Source organism: Lonchura striata, chromosome 1 (assembly GCF_050655825.1).
Source record: "Lonchura striata isolate lonStrDom1 chromosome 1, ASM5065582v1, whole genome shotgun sequence".
NCBI lineage: Eukaryota > Metazoa > Chordata > Aves > Passeriformes > Estrildidae > Lonchura > Lonchura striata.
Genome location: NC_140703.1, coordinates 37,080,164 through 37,094,562, shown reverse-complemented (window position 1 = coordinate 37,094,562; position 14,399 = coordinate 37,080,164). Strand labels below are relative to the sequence as shown.

The window sequence follows — 14,399 nt, the reverse complement described above, 5'->3', positions numbered from 1 at the left end:
AAAGTATAATTTATGAAGATAAAAATATCAAATATTGTCCATGAGTAGAGCAGCAGAACAGATTAAATAGCGTGCATCTGGTTGTAATTGTAACTTGTTTAAACAAGGCATTAATTAGAATTTCCATTTAGTTAAAATATTTAAGTGCATGGGATATGTGCATCTGATTTCAAATTATTAGGGCAATTTTCATTAGTAGACACAATCAGTATGCTTCAGAGTGCTACAAAAGGCTTACTCTGACTCCTTTTCTTATATCATTTGTTGCCAGAATTACCATTAATTTCTTCTAACCTCTTCACTTTCACAATATCCTTTCACCCAGGTTTGCTTGATCACCTCTCCAGAGCGAAATAGACATTTTCTTTACAGAGCTGAAGATCAGCAGCGCTAAAATCCCTCAAGAATCCTACTGTATGGGCACGGGTAGAATGAGATACGTGAATGGGCAAGGAGAAGCTGTGGAGAGCCACTTTGTCCTGGTTGGCGGTGTGGGAGGAGCGCTGCCTGTCTTAGCGCCAGTGCAACCCCGCAACAAAGCTGTGCTCTGGCTCTGGAACACAGTTTCCTCCAAGAGACCAATGAGCATAGGATATTCAATGTACTAGCGTTTTCTGAGTACCCTTTTTAAAAACATAATATCTTTTCTAAGGATTAAGAAGGCATTTTGTACCGAAATAGAGGAGTGGCAATGACTAAGGAAATACTGAAGTCAGCATGGCTCGACTCTGCTGACTTTTTGGAACAATCAATGTCAGCATGTTAACACAAGATGGAAACAAATGACAAGACTAGAATTAGCCATCAGTCGGAAGGTCTTTATCTCTCCCTATGCAGTATGTATGAAAATCTTAAGCTTTATGACAGCAGTGACTAATTTTAAGTGAACAGTTTACAGCTAAACTAGCAAAGCTGCAGTGTTCAGCAGCACTCCACTGAACCTAGTTTAATGCACACTGTAAAATTTGTGCTTACTCCACAAAGCTATTTATATTTCCTTCACATCAAATACCTAAGGACCCATAAAAATATTCCTTTTAATCTGTGGGATACTCCTACATCTAAAAAGACATTTATAACCTGGTAAATCTGGATTTAAAGATGAAAGTTCATAAAATTGTATTAGATGAAAAGTTATTTCCCTTGTAAGACACTCAGACACCACTTGTCCAAAGTCTTAAAATCCGCTTTTCATCATGATGAGTTGCAAGAGAATTGAGGCACAGCCTTCTCAACATGACTGCTACAAAGAGGTTTTCATAATAGGTAACGCCCTCTTAGCTTTGTCTCTCACATTTCTCACTAAGGTAAGAAAATCATCCAAAATGCCTTACCTGAAAAAATTATCTAACATAAAACCACGGAGATTAATGAATAGAAAATACACATCTTTTTTATGAAGTTGACCCATTTTTTTCTTATGTTATTTCTGAACCTCCTTCCTCAAATGACATGCTGTGCTATGCCATTAGAAGTACAGAGCCTCAGTATGTTAGGAATATCCAGCACCATGCCTATTTATGGTACTCAGCCACCATAAACAGATGGTTTGTGTACACACAATGTCACACTGTGCTCAAAGACTCACAGAAAGCCTGGAAAGAGGAAGGGTTTCACTATGGTTAGAACTGTTGGTCAACAGCTACATTTAGCTCAGCATCTTTCAAGAAAGCAACCAACCATTTTCTCTTTCACCTGCAAGTGGAATCTAAGCTTTGCTTAGCCTAAGACATGCAGTTCTAATAATCCATATAGTCATCTCTTTTCCCATTGCTATCCTGCTCCTCATTTGATTTCAGATTCTCAGCTCTGTAAATGAAGTGCAGTAGAAAATGTCTGCAATATAAGCTTGTAATAAGGATAAATTACAGGCTCAAGATAAATGCTTCAGGCATCGGGTAAGATGATTTATTGCAACTAGGTTTGAATAAGATCAAGGCTTTAGTCATCCAGTTTGTCAGTTGAATAAAATTGATAATTGGATTAACTTCAGGTCACAGTCAACATACTGTAAAACATGCTTTTCTTTCGGTTTGATTATTTTTTTTAACAGAATGTTCATTGTTAAAAAACTCTGGGTTATTCTGCATTACTTCTCATTTCAGGTCTTAAATAAAGACAGCAGAGGAGCATATCCCAAATTTGCCCTCTGCCATTGGAGAAATCAAGCTGAACTAAGCAAGTCATCTACCAATATAAGGTTATATAGTGATTCATCTTTTAGAACAGCCAGTCTCTACAAACTGAGCAGAAAGAGCCAATCTAATTTAAGAGTATCTCTGAACAATGCACTGTAAGCCTGTGAGGTTACATATTTCTCTCCACTCCTAAGAACTGTTACCTAACTTGCAACTGGATAATCTCAGCAGTTATACAAAAAATTAAAACAAAAAAAGGAGCAGTCCATCAAATGATTCTGAGGGAATCATTCAGTTTGTTTGTGAATATATTTTACAGTTATAAACACACACTTATTTTTTAAAATTCAATATTCCAGCCTATTCAATAATATAAAATGCAATAAATCCTGGTGTTATATATGTGACACCTCTTAACTTCCTCCTACAGGGCATTGTAAAATGGAGCACTATGCCAAAGCTGTATCGTACTTTAAATATTTGTTTCACTAACCAAATGCTCCATGGTAGAGCTTCATGCTATTCTCTCCTAGAATTAACTTTAAAATGTTAAAATATCTTTATTTGTAGCAATTCAGACAGTATTGCAATAGCCTGTTTCCTTACATGGCCATAGCCTGTGCACTAAAATCAGAGCCATCAAAAAGTAAAAAATTGATGCCAAGGACATGAGTTCTCATGTACTTTTAGAAATTGGAATTAGATCAATTTCAAGTTCTTTAGTCCACTGATACTGACGAACCACAGATAGCACTTGAATAATGAATTCTTTGGATTATTTAACCAGAACATGAGATGCCTGGCCAGACTTATAGTTAGGAAGCAATCTGTTTTAGAAGGTCGGAAAATTTGCAGAACAGCAGAAACAATGAAAATGTCTTATTATTCATTTTTCAGAAAAAGTCCCTTTGCATGAACAGGCTGAGCCCCCACTCACAAAGCCTACTTTTTAGCTTGAGCAATTCATTACTTGAAGAAAAACCAAATAATACTAACAAATAATGATTTACACCATATGAAGCTGTAGGAAGGACAAGCTGCACAACAGACAGACACCACTCCAGGTCATAGAGAACCGCTGTTTGCCTACTAACATAAGCATTCAGCCAGGATGAAAAGTATGTTTTGCTGCAGCTTATGAGGTCTCTGCATCATACCACCCAACTAATTCTTATAAATGAGATAGCACTGTGTTTTTATGCACAATAGTTTGATGTAACTCTAAGTTTTATTTTTGTTGACTTTTTAATATTAACTTTTTTTGATTTTGTGGATCTCAAGTACCACCACAGGTACACAGATACTCTAAGTTTTCACATACTGTTGCAACATAAAATCATGTGTCTTTAGATACGTGACAGATAATATAATAATACAGACTTTTCCTTGACTGCACAGTATAATCCTTGATTTTTCAAATGTATGAATTTTCTGGTGTCATCTGTTTCAAGACAGAAAATATCTCAGTCTACCACTCCATCTTTTCCCATGGTAACCAATAAAAACCGCTCTCTGGATTTAGATGTGGTTCAGTCTTAGTCTTGCTGCAAATACTGTTACATCTCTATGAAACACAATGTCCTGGTTCAGGGGAATTTTGAGAGAAAAACATTCAAGGATTTTTCTGTAGGAAAACGAATTTAAGTGGTCCCTCCTCTCCTTTTTCCCTCCCTGGTTTGGGAAAAAGATTTTTTGGAGAAAAGTGGAAAAAAGTGTTTATTTTATAGGTAAATCATTCACCAGCACAAAAATCGAACTATATTAAACAATAAAAGTCTTTAAACATATTAATACTTCATATAGCCAACCTAGGACACACAGTCATCACATAAATAAGAAATCAAGAGGAAAGGAACTTCAACCAGTGGACATTATATATCCTTTACTCAGCAAGCACTTTTTCCATAGGCAATTTATGAACACATTTTCCATCTTTCTTTTCCTCCACTCCCATATTTTTTTCACATTGCTCAGACTCACTTTTCCACACGTGGTGCCTTTCTGTAGACCCTTTTCACACGTTCCTCTAATTGTTTTTTTTATCAATCTCTTCTCCAATATACCCACTGACACTCTCTCATCCCAAGTTATCTTTCCAAACAGATACACAGACCTAGAAAGAAAAGTCATCAGTGCTATTAGGAAGATAAACTAAGACAACTAAGGTTTTCCTCTTTGAGATCATTCAAAAGCTACCTCTTTCCCAGCTAAAGGCAAGTGCTGACATTTATAGAGCAACTTTGGAATTTGCTCAGCAATCACCTAATTTAAATTACTGAACTACTAGGAAGTAGGGTCAGAAACAATAAACCCTCAAAACACTTTAAAAAATATCTTAGAACTCATGAAGTCACTGGTTATTTGAAAAGTTGTAGGAAGGGGTTTATACTCCATAAGCACAGACAAATTTTCTTGATAAGATACCAGATTGCAACCATCTCCAAATTACACCAAAGACCAGTGAGTCATATTTAAAAACTTATTATGGATCTAGCTTTTTTCCCCATTACTGCTTGGCCTTGTGAAAACTGTGTTAATTCATCTATAGAAGATTTTATAATTAGTCATAGCCAGAAGTAAGAGAATCTAGAACAAGTTTAACTAACACACTTCCAGGCTGGTGCACCAGCACTAGTGGGGTGCATTAGCCTTTGGCCTAATGTGGGAACACAACAAGAACTTTTCATTCTCCAGAAGGTTTTTTGTAGAGGTAAAAGCAGTGCTCAAAAATACTTTAAGATCATCAGGGAAGAAGTTTTATCCCCTTTGTTCCGAAGCATCTGGTACACTACAGTCATGTGAAATTGTCCTTTGGCCACTTTCAGTTTGTACATTTGGACCCCTTCTGCAAATGAAATCTGATTCTTTTTCTGCATGTTAGAAGGGCCCAGATATTTCCCAAAAAGAAGAATAAAACTGGGTCTTAGTTTGATTTTCCACCAGGTTGCCAGGAGTGGCACTTCAGTTATGACAGTGAAACATCCTGCAAAGCTGCTTCTTTATGATCTGTCTTTAGAGTAATAATTAATTTAAAAAGAGAAGTTATTTTTACACCATCCCTGGACGTGTTCAAGGCCTGGCTGAATGGGACTTTCAGCACAGTGGTCTTGTGGAAGGTGTCCCTGCGCATGGCAGGGGGGTTGGAATTAAATGATCTTTAATGACCCTTCCAACTCAAAACATTCTATGATTCTGTGATTGCATTAAAAATTATAAATAGTTTGTGCTTTCTTAATACTGGTTAATGAAAAGTTTCTTAATGGCTTGAAAAATATATTTTTAATTTTTCTTCTTTTACAAGTTTGGCTTTAAAATTTCACAAAAGAATGTATTTACCTGAATTCAAAATGCAGGTTATGTCAGAAAAAATATGTCATTCAAGTTTACTCTAATTCCTGTATTTCATTGCAAACATAATATCTGAAAGCTGCACCATCATTGACATCAGTATAGGATATAAAAATTTTGTAGTGTGACTATGCCAACAAGGACTTGTCAAGGCCAAGGGAAGACAAAGTCAAAGTGAAATGTTCAAGTATTTCAAAGTTACCAGAAAAAAAATAGCCTGGCATTATATGAGTCAAAATGAAATAGAGGAAAGGAAAAGATGAACTAAACATTAAGAGTGACCAAGGTCTGTCTAGGAAATAGAGGGTGAGATTTTAAAGTTCGGAGCCTACAATGTTCAGTCCTTAGCATATAATTGAACTCTTCAAAATCAATCACTAATAAATAATCAAAGCCACAGAATCACATAGCCATAGAATTGCAAACTGAGTTGGAAGTGAGCTGGAAGTGTGTTCTATTGTCCTACTCATTCTCAAAGTAGACCTTGAAAGCTGAAGCAGATGTCTTAGGGTCCTTATTATTTTAGAAATAATTTCAGATCCTTATTATTTTAGAAAATTTTAGAAGGAACTTTTTGAAAAAATTTAAATGCAGAAGTTCTGTGGAGTTTAAGCAGAATATCCATTTAAGCTAAGAAAATCACAATTCTTTTCACGGTGCTTCTAAGCAAAATGAAAGAATCTCATTATTGGAAACTTAGTATCATGAGTTAAACTGCATATTTCTGAAGGTGCAGAGGCTTTCAGGGGTCACTACAAGAAATAGAAAGCCTTGGATTACAGGGCAGAAATTAAGTATGAGGTGTATTTTGCTTGCAACTGAAAAGTTTAAAGGCCTAACTGAGAAAAGGTTTATTTGTCAAAAAAAAAAAACCAACACTTTAATTTTCAATTTCTTATCTCCAAAGTGAGATATAACTCTTCTTGGTGTAGCTCTCATGATATTCCACGTAAGTTTACTTCAGAAGCACAGACTCATTAATGCTGGAAAAGACCTCCAAGATCATCAAGTCCAACCTTCAGCTGAATATTGCCCAGACCACTGAACCACATAGCAAAGACTCATGTCAAGTCATTTTTTGAACTCTTCCAGGGATGGTGACAACCACTTCCCTGGGTATCCTGTTGCAATGCTTAAATATAGAACTTTTTAAGTATAAACTGTTTCAGTAAAGAAATTTTTTTAAATATCTGTCTGAACCTCCCCTGGGAACAACCTGAGAACATTTTCCTTGTCCTATCACTAATTGCCTGGAAAAAGAGTCCAACCCCTACCCTGACACAACCTGTTTTCCAGCAGCTGTAGACAGCAACTATATGTAACTACACAATCACAAAATCCCAAATGTTTCAAGTAAGGAAGTTACAATGGAGGTAAGTGGGCTCTAGCGCCATCCAGAGAAAATTCACATTAAAAAAAAAAGTAATAAAAATAGATAAACACTATGTGGGGGAAAAACAAAACCAAAACACCTCTCAAGGAGGTGAAGAAGAGTCTAATATTGCAAGCTGACCACATGGACAGGTCTATGAAAAAAAGGAAATGCTGTAATTAACTATAACTCGTACTGTCTGGAGATAAGAAATAAATTTCCTCTCCTTTAAAATGGCTGACTTCTTTACACCATCCTTCACCCAATAAATATTTCCCTGTTTCTGTGAGACAGACATTATAGGAACCCCACAATGGTCTCTATGGATGTGTTTGCCTCCTGAGGAAAATACAGAGCATATTCAGCAGCGCAGTGAGGTTAAGGTTTACTCCAAGGGTTAGCAGATGGTCAGGACAACACATTGTCTCTAAAAGAGGCTATGGGAAATTAGGCTGCCACAAATATTCAGCACTTTTGGCTTTGTTTTCCAAGAAAGCTGGAAGTGCTTTCAGCAACTGCACAGCTATGCAGGCACCTCTTGGAGACCTCAGAATTTGCAGGGGTTTATAAAGAAGTGAGTGTTAGCCTGAAGCCACCATCACTTCAGGAAACAGTTATAGACAAGTGATCAAAGCTTAGCCAAATGTGAGCTAAAAAACGTGAAACAAATCCCCCAACCTCCCCAGATTTTAAAGTTTATATAATGGAAATGACAACTGACCCAGCACCACAGAGTACAATATCATTAACAAGAGACTTGTCTGAAAAACATCAATGCTGCCTGGGGAAACAATGTAGGTCACAGCATCAATTAAAGGCAGAACAAACTCTACACTGCTTCCATAACATTTAACCCCAAATTATTTTGTTACTGTAAATTAAACAATGCATTGCTGCATTACATAACAGAAGTGAAAAAAGGCAAGAAAAACTTGTTTGAAAACTTATTTCAAGCTCCAGCACACACTTTACCCAATATCGGCAAGCAATATGGAATACTGATGCTACCCAGTATTTTCCTTAGCTTTGTGGAGCAAAATTACTATCTGTATATTCAGTTCTATTTTACATAATCTGAATATTAATATTAGACCTTTGCAGGAAAGCATGTGAGATTTACTTAATTGACCATCAGTTTACCTTTAACGCTAACTGCAAAGGTGATACAAGATTTTTTTAAATCCTAAGATTCAGTTTTGAAGCTATAGTGAACACGCTTCTATGTGGAAGAGTGGAATATAGAAACAAATCACTTCATGTAAAATGTGTTTGCAGGGTCACTACATATATTTTACCTAACTACTATTATTAATTAATAATTTTCTAATACTATATAAAAGATGACTGTCAACATAAGCCACACATACAAAAATTTAAGGACATTCACTTTTAAAGAATTGTCCACAGGTAATGTCGTATTTTTTAAGATCAATAAATTCCTGTTTCTTAACAACAAAGACAATTTTCAGCAGAATTCAAGCTAAAAGAAAGATCTTTGCAATAAGGCCTCTCAAGTGTTGCTGACCTTTATGTTTGTTCATGTGGAAATATTGAGCAATGTCTTGGATGCAATTAAACCTTTGAAGTTCTATTATCTACTTGAATAGGAGGTGATGCAAATTCTTCTCAGCTTGTGAGAATGAAAGGGCAACTACACAGCATTGATAAGTTGGACTGCCTGAGCAGTATTTAACAAGGTTCATGAGAGACCGCAAGGGAACATCAACTGACACAATAAAACAAATAAACAAAGGGAAAAGAAATTTATCAAGTGCACCTCCATCTCTTCTACTACTCATGAGTAATACCAAATAATGAAAACGCACTGCAGGCAAAATTGAGACTTCCTGATGTCCATGCAGTACTTCCAGCTCAAAAAATTCTTCACAGAGAAATAATTCTATAGGGGTATATCGGCAAGAGAAGAGACTCATTGCTGAAAACTTAGCAATGGAAAAAGATAAATAGCTATGCTAGTTAATAAGTATGTCTCTTGGTAGAATACGAAGGAAGTAGATTTGTGTATCAGAGAAATTCCATTTTAATAGAACTAGGTCTTAAGATTCAAACTGCCTATGTTCTCATCTACATTTCCAAATTCCAATAAGAGGTACAAAAGCTCAGTTCCCTTTTCCCTGGTGAAATGTTGAGATTATGCAAAGAATACCAAATTTTAATTAGCCTATTACCTATAGCCATAACATCTCAGTGCCAGTGTTAAGGACTGCAATTCCATCGTCAAAGGCTTTAAGGAAATCCAGAATGAAAAAGAAGCAGACAGGCGTTAGAGAGTTTCCAATTTGAGTAAAACAGGAGATAACAGGCACCTGTTCTTCAACAGCTCTCATCAGGATTTCACCAGAGTTTTAGATGCATCATTACTGAGACAGTGAATTTCTTTTAGACATTAAAACAAAGGCAGACGTTGCTGGTGAATTGAGCAAAAAACATTAAAATGTTTTTCAAAGGCTTTACAATTGAATAATAGACCCTTCCATCCTTGCCTAATTGCAGAGAGTCACTTTTTCCCAGGGAATGATATAAGGTAAGTAAGGTGGGGAATAAGTGAAAACAATTTCTTTTAGGTGCAAGTCAAAGCAGGAAGCTTGAAAATACATGCTATAATGGGTATAGGTGTGGCTGGGGGCAGGGGGACAAAACAAAGCTTATTTTACATATACCTTCTCTAGGACTTGATAACTGCACCTATGGATTTGTAGGCTAGGGGTCTCTGTTTCTTTTTACTCCCAAGTGTTCTAGTGTTATCAGATGAGAACATATCATTCACTGCTCTCAGAATATATGTACTGGTAGTGCAGTAATGAATTAGGTCTATGTCAAAGAGAAAGAAAAGGTCTAATGACTCTTCAGCCACTACTACACTTCTCAAAGCCCTTCGTAAAAGAAAGGAAAATGCTATTACTCTTTCACAGGTAGGAAAGCAAAGGGAAAGAGACTGAAGCAAGCTGCCCAAGATGACTCAAGAGGAGTTGAAAAAAACAGATCGTATGTCTAGAACTTCATTTTAAAGATCACCCAATCTCCAACCATTTATACAAAATATGACTGAGATGTAGATGGTAGACAGCACTGCAAAACACCAAGCCCTCTCAACCAAACCTTGCTGTTTTAGTGAAAATTTCACAACTCTGGGTTAAAAATCAGTGAAGGAAAATTAATTCAGAAGTTCATGATCTAGAAGAATTCAAATTTTATCCTCTACACATATAGGCCAGGAGGTGGGTGTACTCAGCTTTTTTAATGAATTAAAATGGAAAGAAGTGGGAAGGAAGAAAAAAGAAATAAATGCTTTCATTAGGGCAAGTAATACATCTCCACGTTTCTCCATTTGAACTACTGACTGGGGAAGAAGGTGATAAAATCCATTAGTTCTATGAGTTTAATCTCCCTAAGCAATACCATCTAACTCCACCTTCCCATGTAGAAATTTTTTTCTGACTCAGGACCTCAAAGGCACCTCAAAGATGTGGAGTTTAAGGCACAAAGCACCATTGGATCATTGGGAACTAATGCACTGCCATATTTAATACTGACAATAGCTTGTATTAAACACAAGCACACATACCTATTTCAGGAAAACACCTAATCCTGGAAACAAAACAAGACTGAGATTACTGCTTTCCTTAATGGTTTGTCCTCTGTTCTCACTTTTCAAAACATCTGCCCAGCCTTAGTTTACTCTTACCCTGGTACACATTCAGGTTTGCTCTGCTACTGTGAAGAATCCTCTTATTCCCAGTGATCCCACAGGAATATGCTGTCATGTCTCTCTCTGGAAGGATTTTTTTTCCACTCTAGTCCTTCTTCTTTCTTTTCATACTTATTTATTATCTTTATAAATTACAGATGCTAAAACCTGGTACAGTATTTCCTTCCACAGTCTCACTGTTGCACAGACGAATAAAACCACCTCCTTGCTCTTAATTTTTACATTCAAGTTAAAAATATAAGCCCCACTGAGCTGTCTGTTCTTTCCTCTGGAACAATCCTAGCATCACTTCTGTCAGCTGTAGGTGTCCCCATGTGTGTATGTAAGGCTGCCATTGCTTCCTTCTGGCTGTAAAATACTTATCTTCTAGAGACAATTTTGACAATTTTGTTTGAATGACCTCTGTTTGCAGGCTAGACTGTAACTGGATTGCACTGTTTGCTGTGTCCCCCTCTTTTCCCCAGTGTTTCAATCATCACATTAGTTTTAAATTCTAACATCCAAGTATTTGTGCAGCATTTGAAAGGATTTGTGAAAATATTGAAATATGTTGTCCATACCCAATTCTAAACTGTGGAAAGCTGTGGAGAGAGACTTTAAAAGAGGATGCAGTTGACAGGACAAAGGGGAATGGCTTCAAACTGAAAGAGAACAGGTTTAGATTGGATATTAGGAAGAAATTCTTTACTGTGGGGGTGGTGAGGCACTGGCACAGGTTGCCCAGAGAAGCTGTGGATGCCCCATCCCTGGAACTATTCAAGGTCAGTTTGGATGGGACTCTGAGCAACCTGGTCCAGTGGAAGGTGTCTCTGCCCAGAGCCAGGGAGTTGGAACTAGATCATCTCTAAAGTCTTTTCCAACCCAGCCATTCTATGATTCTGTTTATTGATTCTATGACCCCTCAAAATTTCTGTGTAAGGGTCATTTCTCATTGATTAATGTTTGAGATGTCAATCTTCAAGAAATATTACTTTTATAAAGTATACTATTATTTATACCAGATGAAATACAAAATTAAATTAAATGCTTTACAAAAGCCTAAATAACACATAGGAACATTTGACAAGTAAATTCACATTCTGAAATGAAATTTATCTACCATAACTGATTTTCTTTAAAACTACGCTGACGTCCATTAATTTCTTCCTACTGCTAATTTTTTTTCTTAGGCTTGCTTTTTTAGATAAATTCTCCTTAACCAATCCAATATTTTTACCAGAGCTGAAAGAGAACTAGCCTGCTCTGCAGCATTAGTTGCAAAAAAGGTGAAAATAATAGCACAACACATTCCAGAACTTTAAAAATTCTCCAACATCTTTTCAGACTCCTTTTTTAAGGTTCATAGGTTAAAGTTATCAAGTAATGAGCCTTCTGCTTTACTTATTTTATCACTGGCAGATGTTGTTAACATGCTTTGAAAGACTCAGTGCTGTTTATATAGTAGGGACACTGGATCTCCTACCACCATATGGGATTGCTAGGGAGCAAAAAACACTTCCCTCCTACTGTGTGCCACTCAGTATTGGAAGAGGTATCAGAGCTTTTGTTCATCTTTGCATGAATAAACGACACACTTAATTAAAAAGTGACTGACTGGCATAATTTCTTGTTTTTGGCATTACAAAAAAGTAGAACTAATTAGTTAATGCACATACAAAATAAACTAAGAAATTAGAAGAAATAAGCTTTGTCAGACTTTTCTTGAAATCTTAGGAGGTAGAAATTGTGTCCAGAATTGAATTTCCAGACATATACTGCCCATTATGCTTGCCACTGAATTCATCCTAGGTTACCACCTTAATCATTACATATTTTTGGCCCTTACATGAAGGAAAACTACCTAGACATCCTAAGCCATTATGAATTGATGTCCAGCTGGCAGAGAGCTGTGCAAGATTGCTCAGAATGCTCATCTGTCCTATTTATCCCAGAGTCTTGTTAACCCTGGATAACAAAGGACACCAATTTGGACATCAACAATATATCACTTCAGACTATTTTTACCAGAAATATCCCATTAGTGTGCATTATCTTCATATCTTAATCAGTCTTCTTTTCCTCCTGAGACTGCAAAGGACCCAGCTGGCCAACAGCCAGAATATCAAGTATCTCACACACCTATTATCATAATGGCAGAAGGTCATACACTGACAACTGAGCACACAAATGCAACATAAACTAAACTGAGTATTTTGATAACAGAAATTTATGGAGGTTACTATTCTGGTGCAATAGTGACACTTGTACTTTTATTTGATTTGGAGGGGTTTTTTTGTACTTCTGGTTTCAATGACAACTCCTCTATTGGGAAAGTTCTTTGATTAAAAAACAAACAAGCAAACAAACCCAAAAAATGCCCCACACTAAATCAAACTTCAACAATGCTTTTTCTGTCAGGCATGCCAGGTCTGCAAATATGCTTAGTCTTTCTGTCCTACATCCTGGTTTGGTCCTGCCCATTACATCTCAGAGACTGATTGTGTCTCTGCCAGACTAACAGGCAATAAAAAGAAATTTCAAGAAGATAAATGTGAATTTTTTCTGACCGCTTGAGATACCAAAGTCAAGGTATTTACATCTAAATTATTTGACCACAAGGATGTCCAGACAACAGAGAGGCAAAATTATTTCTACGGCACAATCCCCCTCCATCTAAAGGAGCCATCCAAATCAGGTTAGAGGAACTGTGATCAGGACAGGTCTCTCCACTGACTACCATGGCAATATCATTGACTTCCTCAAATGTAAAAAGTCAACTTGAGCCACATCGTTTTCCTAATAGCTCACACTGTTTTCAGTTTGCTCACTATGTAGCTGAGGCTTCTTGCATGCCACAGCATCTTGGAAAATATTTAAACATTTGCAAAATACATTTTTTTTTTTTAACTTGAAATGGGCTCTTTTCGGTGCAGGGAAGCATTGGTGGAGAAAAACTAGCAAAACTATGAAGCAGCAATTCAGAAACTATTTGCTTTCCTCACTTACTTCTCACAGCCAACTTCACTACTCTCACCTGTGTATTAGTCCATTCCATTTCAGGAAAAGGTCCCAGCTGAAGGCCTCTACCTGTGGGATTTTCTTCCTCCTGGCCTTTCTGGAAGTACATAGAGACATCTACTCAGGACATGTTCCAAACTCAGATTTTTCATTGTCTTTGCATATGGTGTTTAGTTGTGTAAGTTTGCTTCCCAGGTTTTTTTGTGGGGAGTGGGTTCATTTATTCCCTTGAAGCTGTAAATTGGTGTTAATACACTCTGAATTGCCCAGAGGCTTTATACCAAAAATAAATTGCCATTATATTATATAGTATTAAAAATGTGAGTGCATATTATTGATTATTAGTATCTCTGGATTAGCTATTTATCACTGAAAGAAGAACAAGCAAGTTATATATATTTTATAAGAATTAACACTCTATTACTCTATTATTCCTCTATTTAGGCTAATTTTTAGTATGCAACATCTACCAATCTCTAGTAACTATTAGCAAATTAAGCAAGAAGGCTATAAAGAATAAATAAACATTCTCTTGACAGTCCACCTCTTTCTAGCTAAAATTAGAAATAACCCTGTTGCTTCTAAATTTTAAAATCCACTCTAATTATCACTATGAATTTATGAAGTTTAACAGTAGGCGGTTATATATTTGCTTTTAATGAATGTCAGGTTTGCCATTTTTTTTTGTGAAACAGAAAATCTGTAATGAATTCGGTCTCCCACATAGGCATGAGTCAATGCCATTGTAGAAAACACATGAGTTCTTAACAAACAACAACAATATGGAAGAGCCCTACCAGTAAGAAGACACATA

The 14,399-nt window shown here is 36.4% G+C and overlaps 1 protein-coding gene across 14 annotated transcripts in view; it reads right to left on the bottom strand.

Moving 5' to 3' along the window:
* Positions 1-14,399, bottom strand: part of DLG2 (discs large MAGUK scaffold protein 2) — a 982,636-nt gene that overhangs the window by 575,740 nt on the left and 392,497 nt on the right. For 8 of the 14 annotated variants that reach the window (XM_085593066.1, XM_031505123.3, XM_085593076.1 and 5 more), the window contains one exon: positions 13,602-13,682. The exons of the other annotated variants lie outside the window; for them this stretch is intronic. In XM_085593066.1, coding sequence (XP_085449192.1) covers positions 13,602-13,682 — 81 coding nt within the window. The remainder of the gene's footprint in view (positions 1-13,601; positions 13,683-14,399) is intronic. 14 annotated transcript variants of the gene reach the window in all.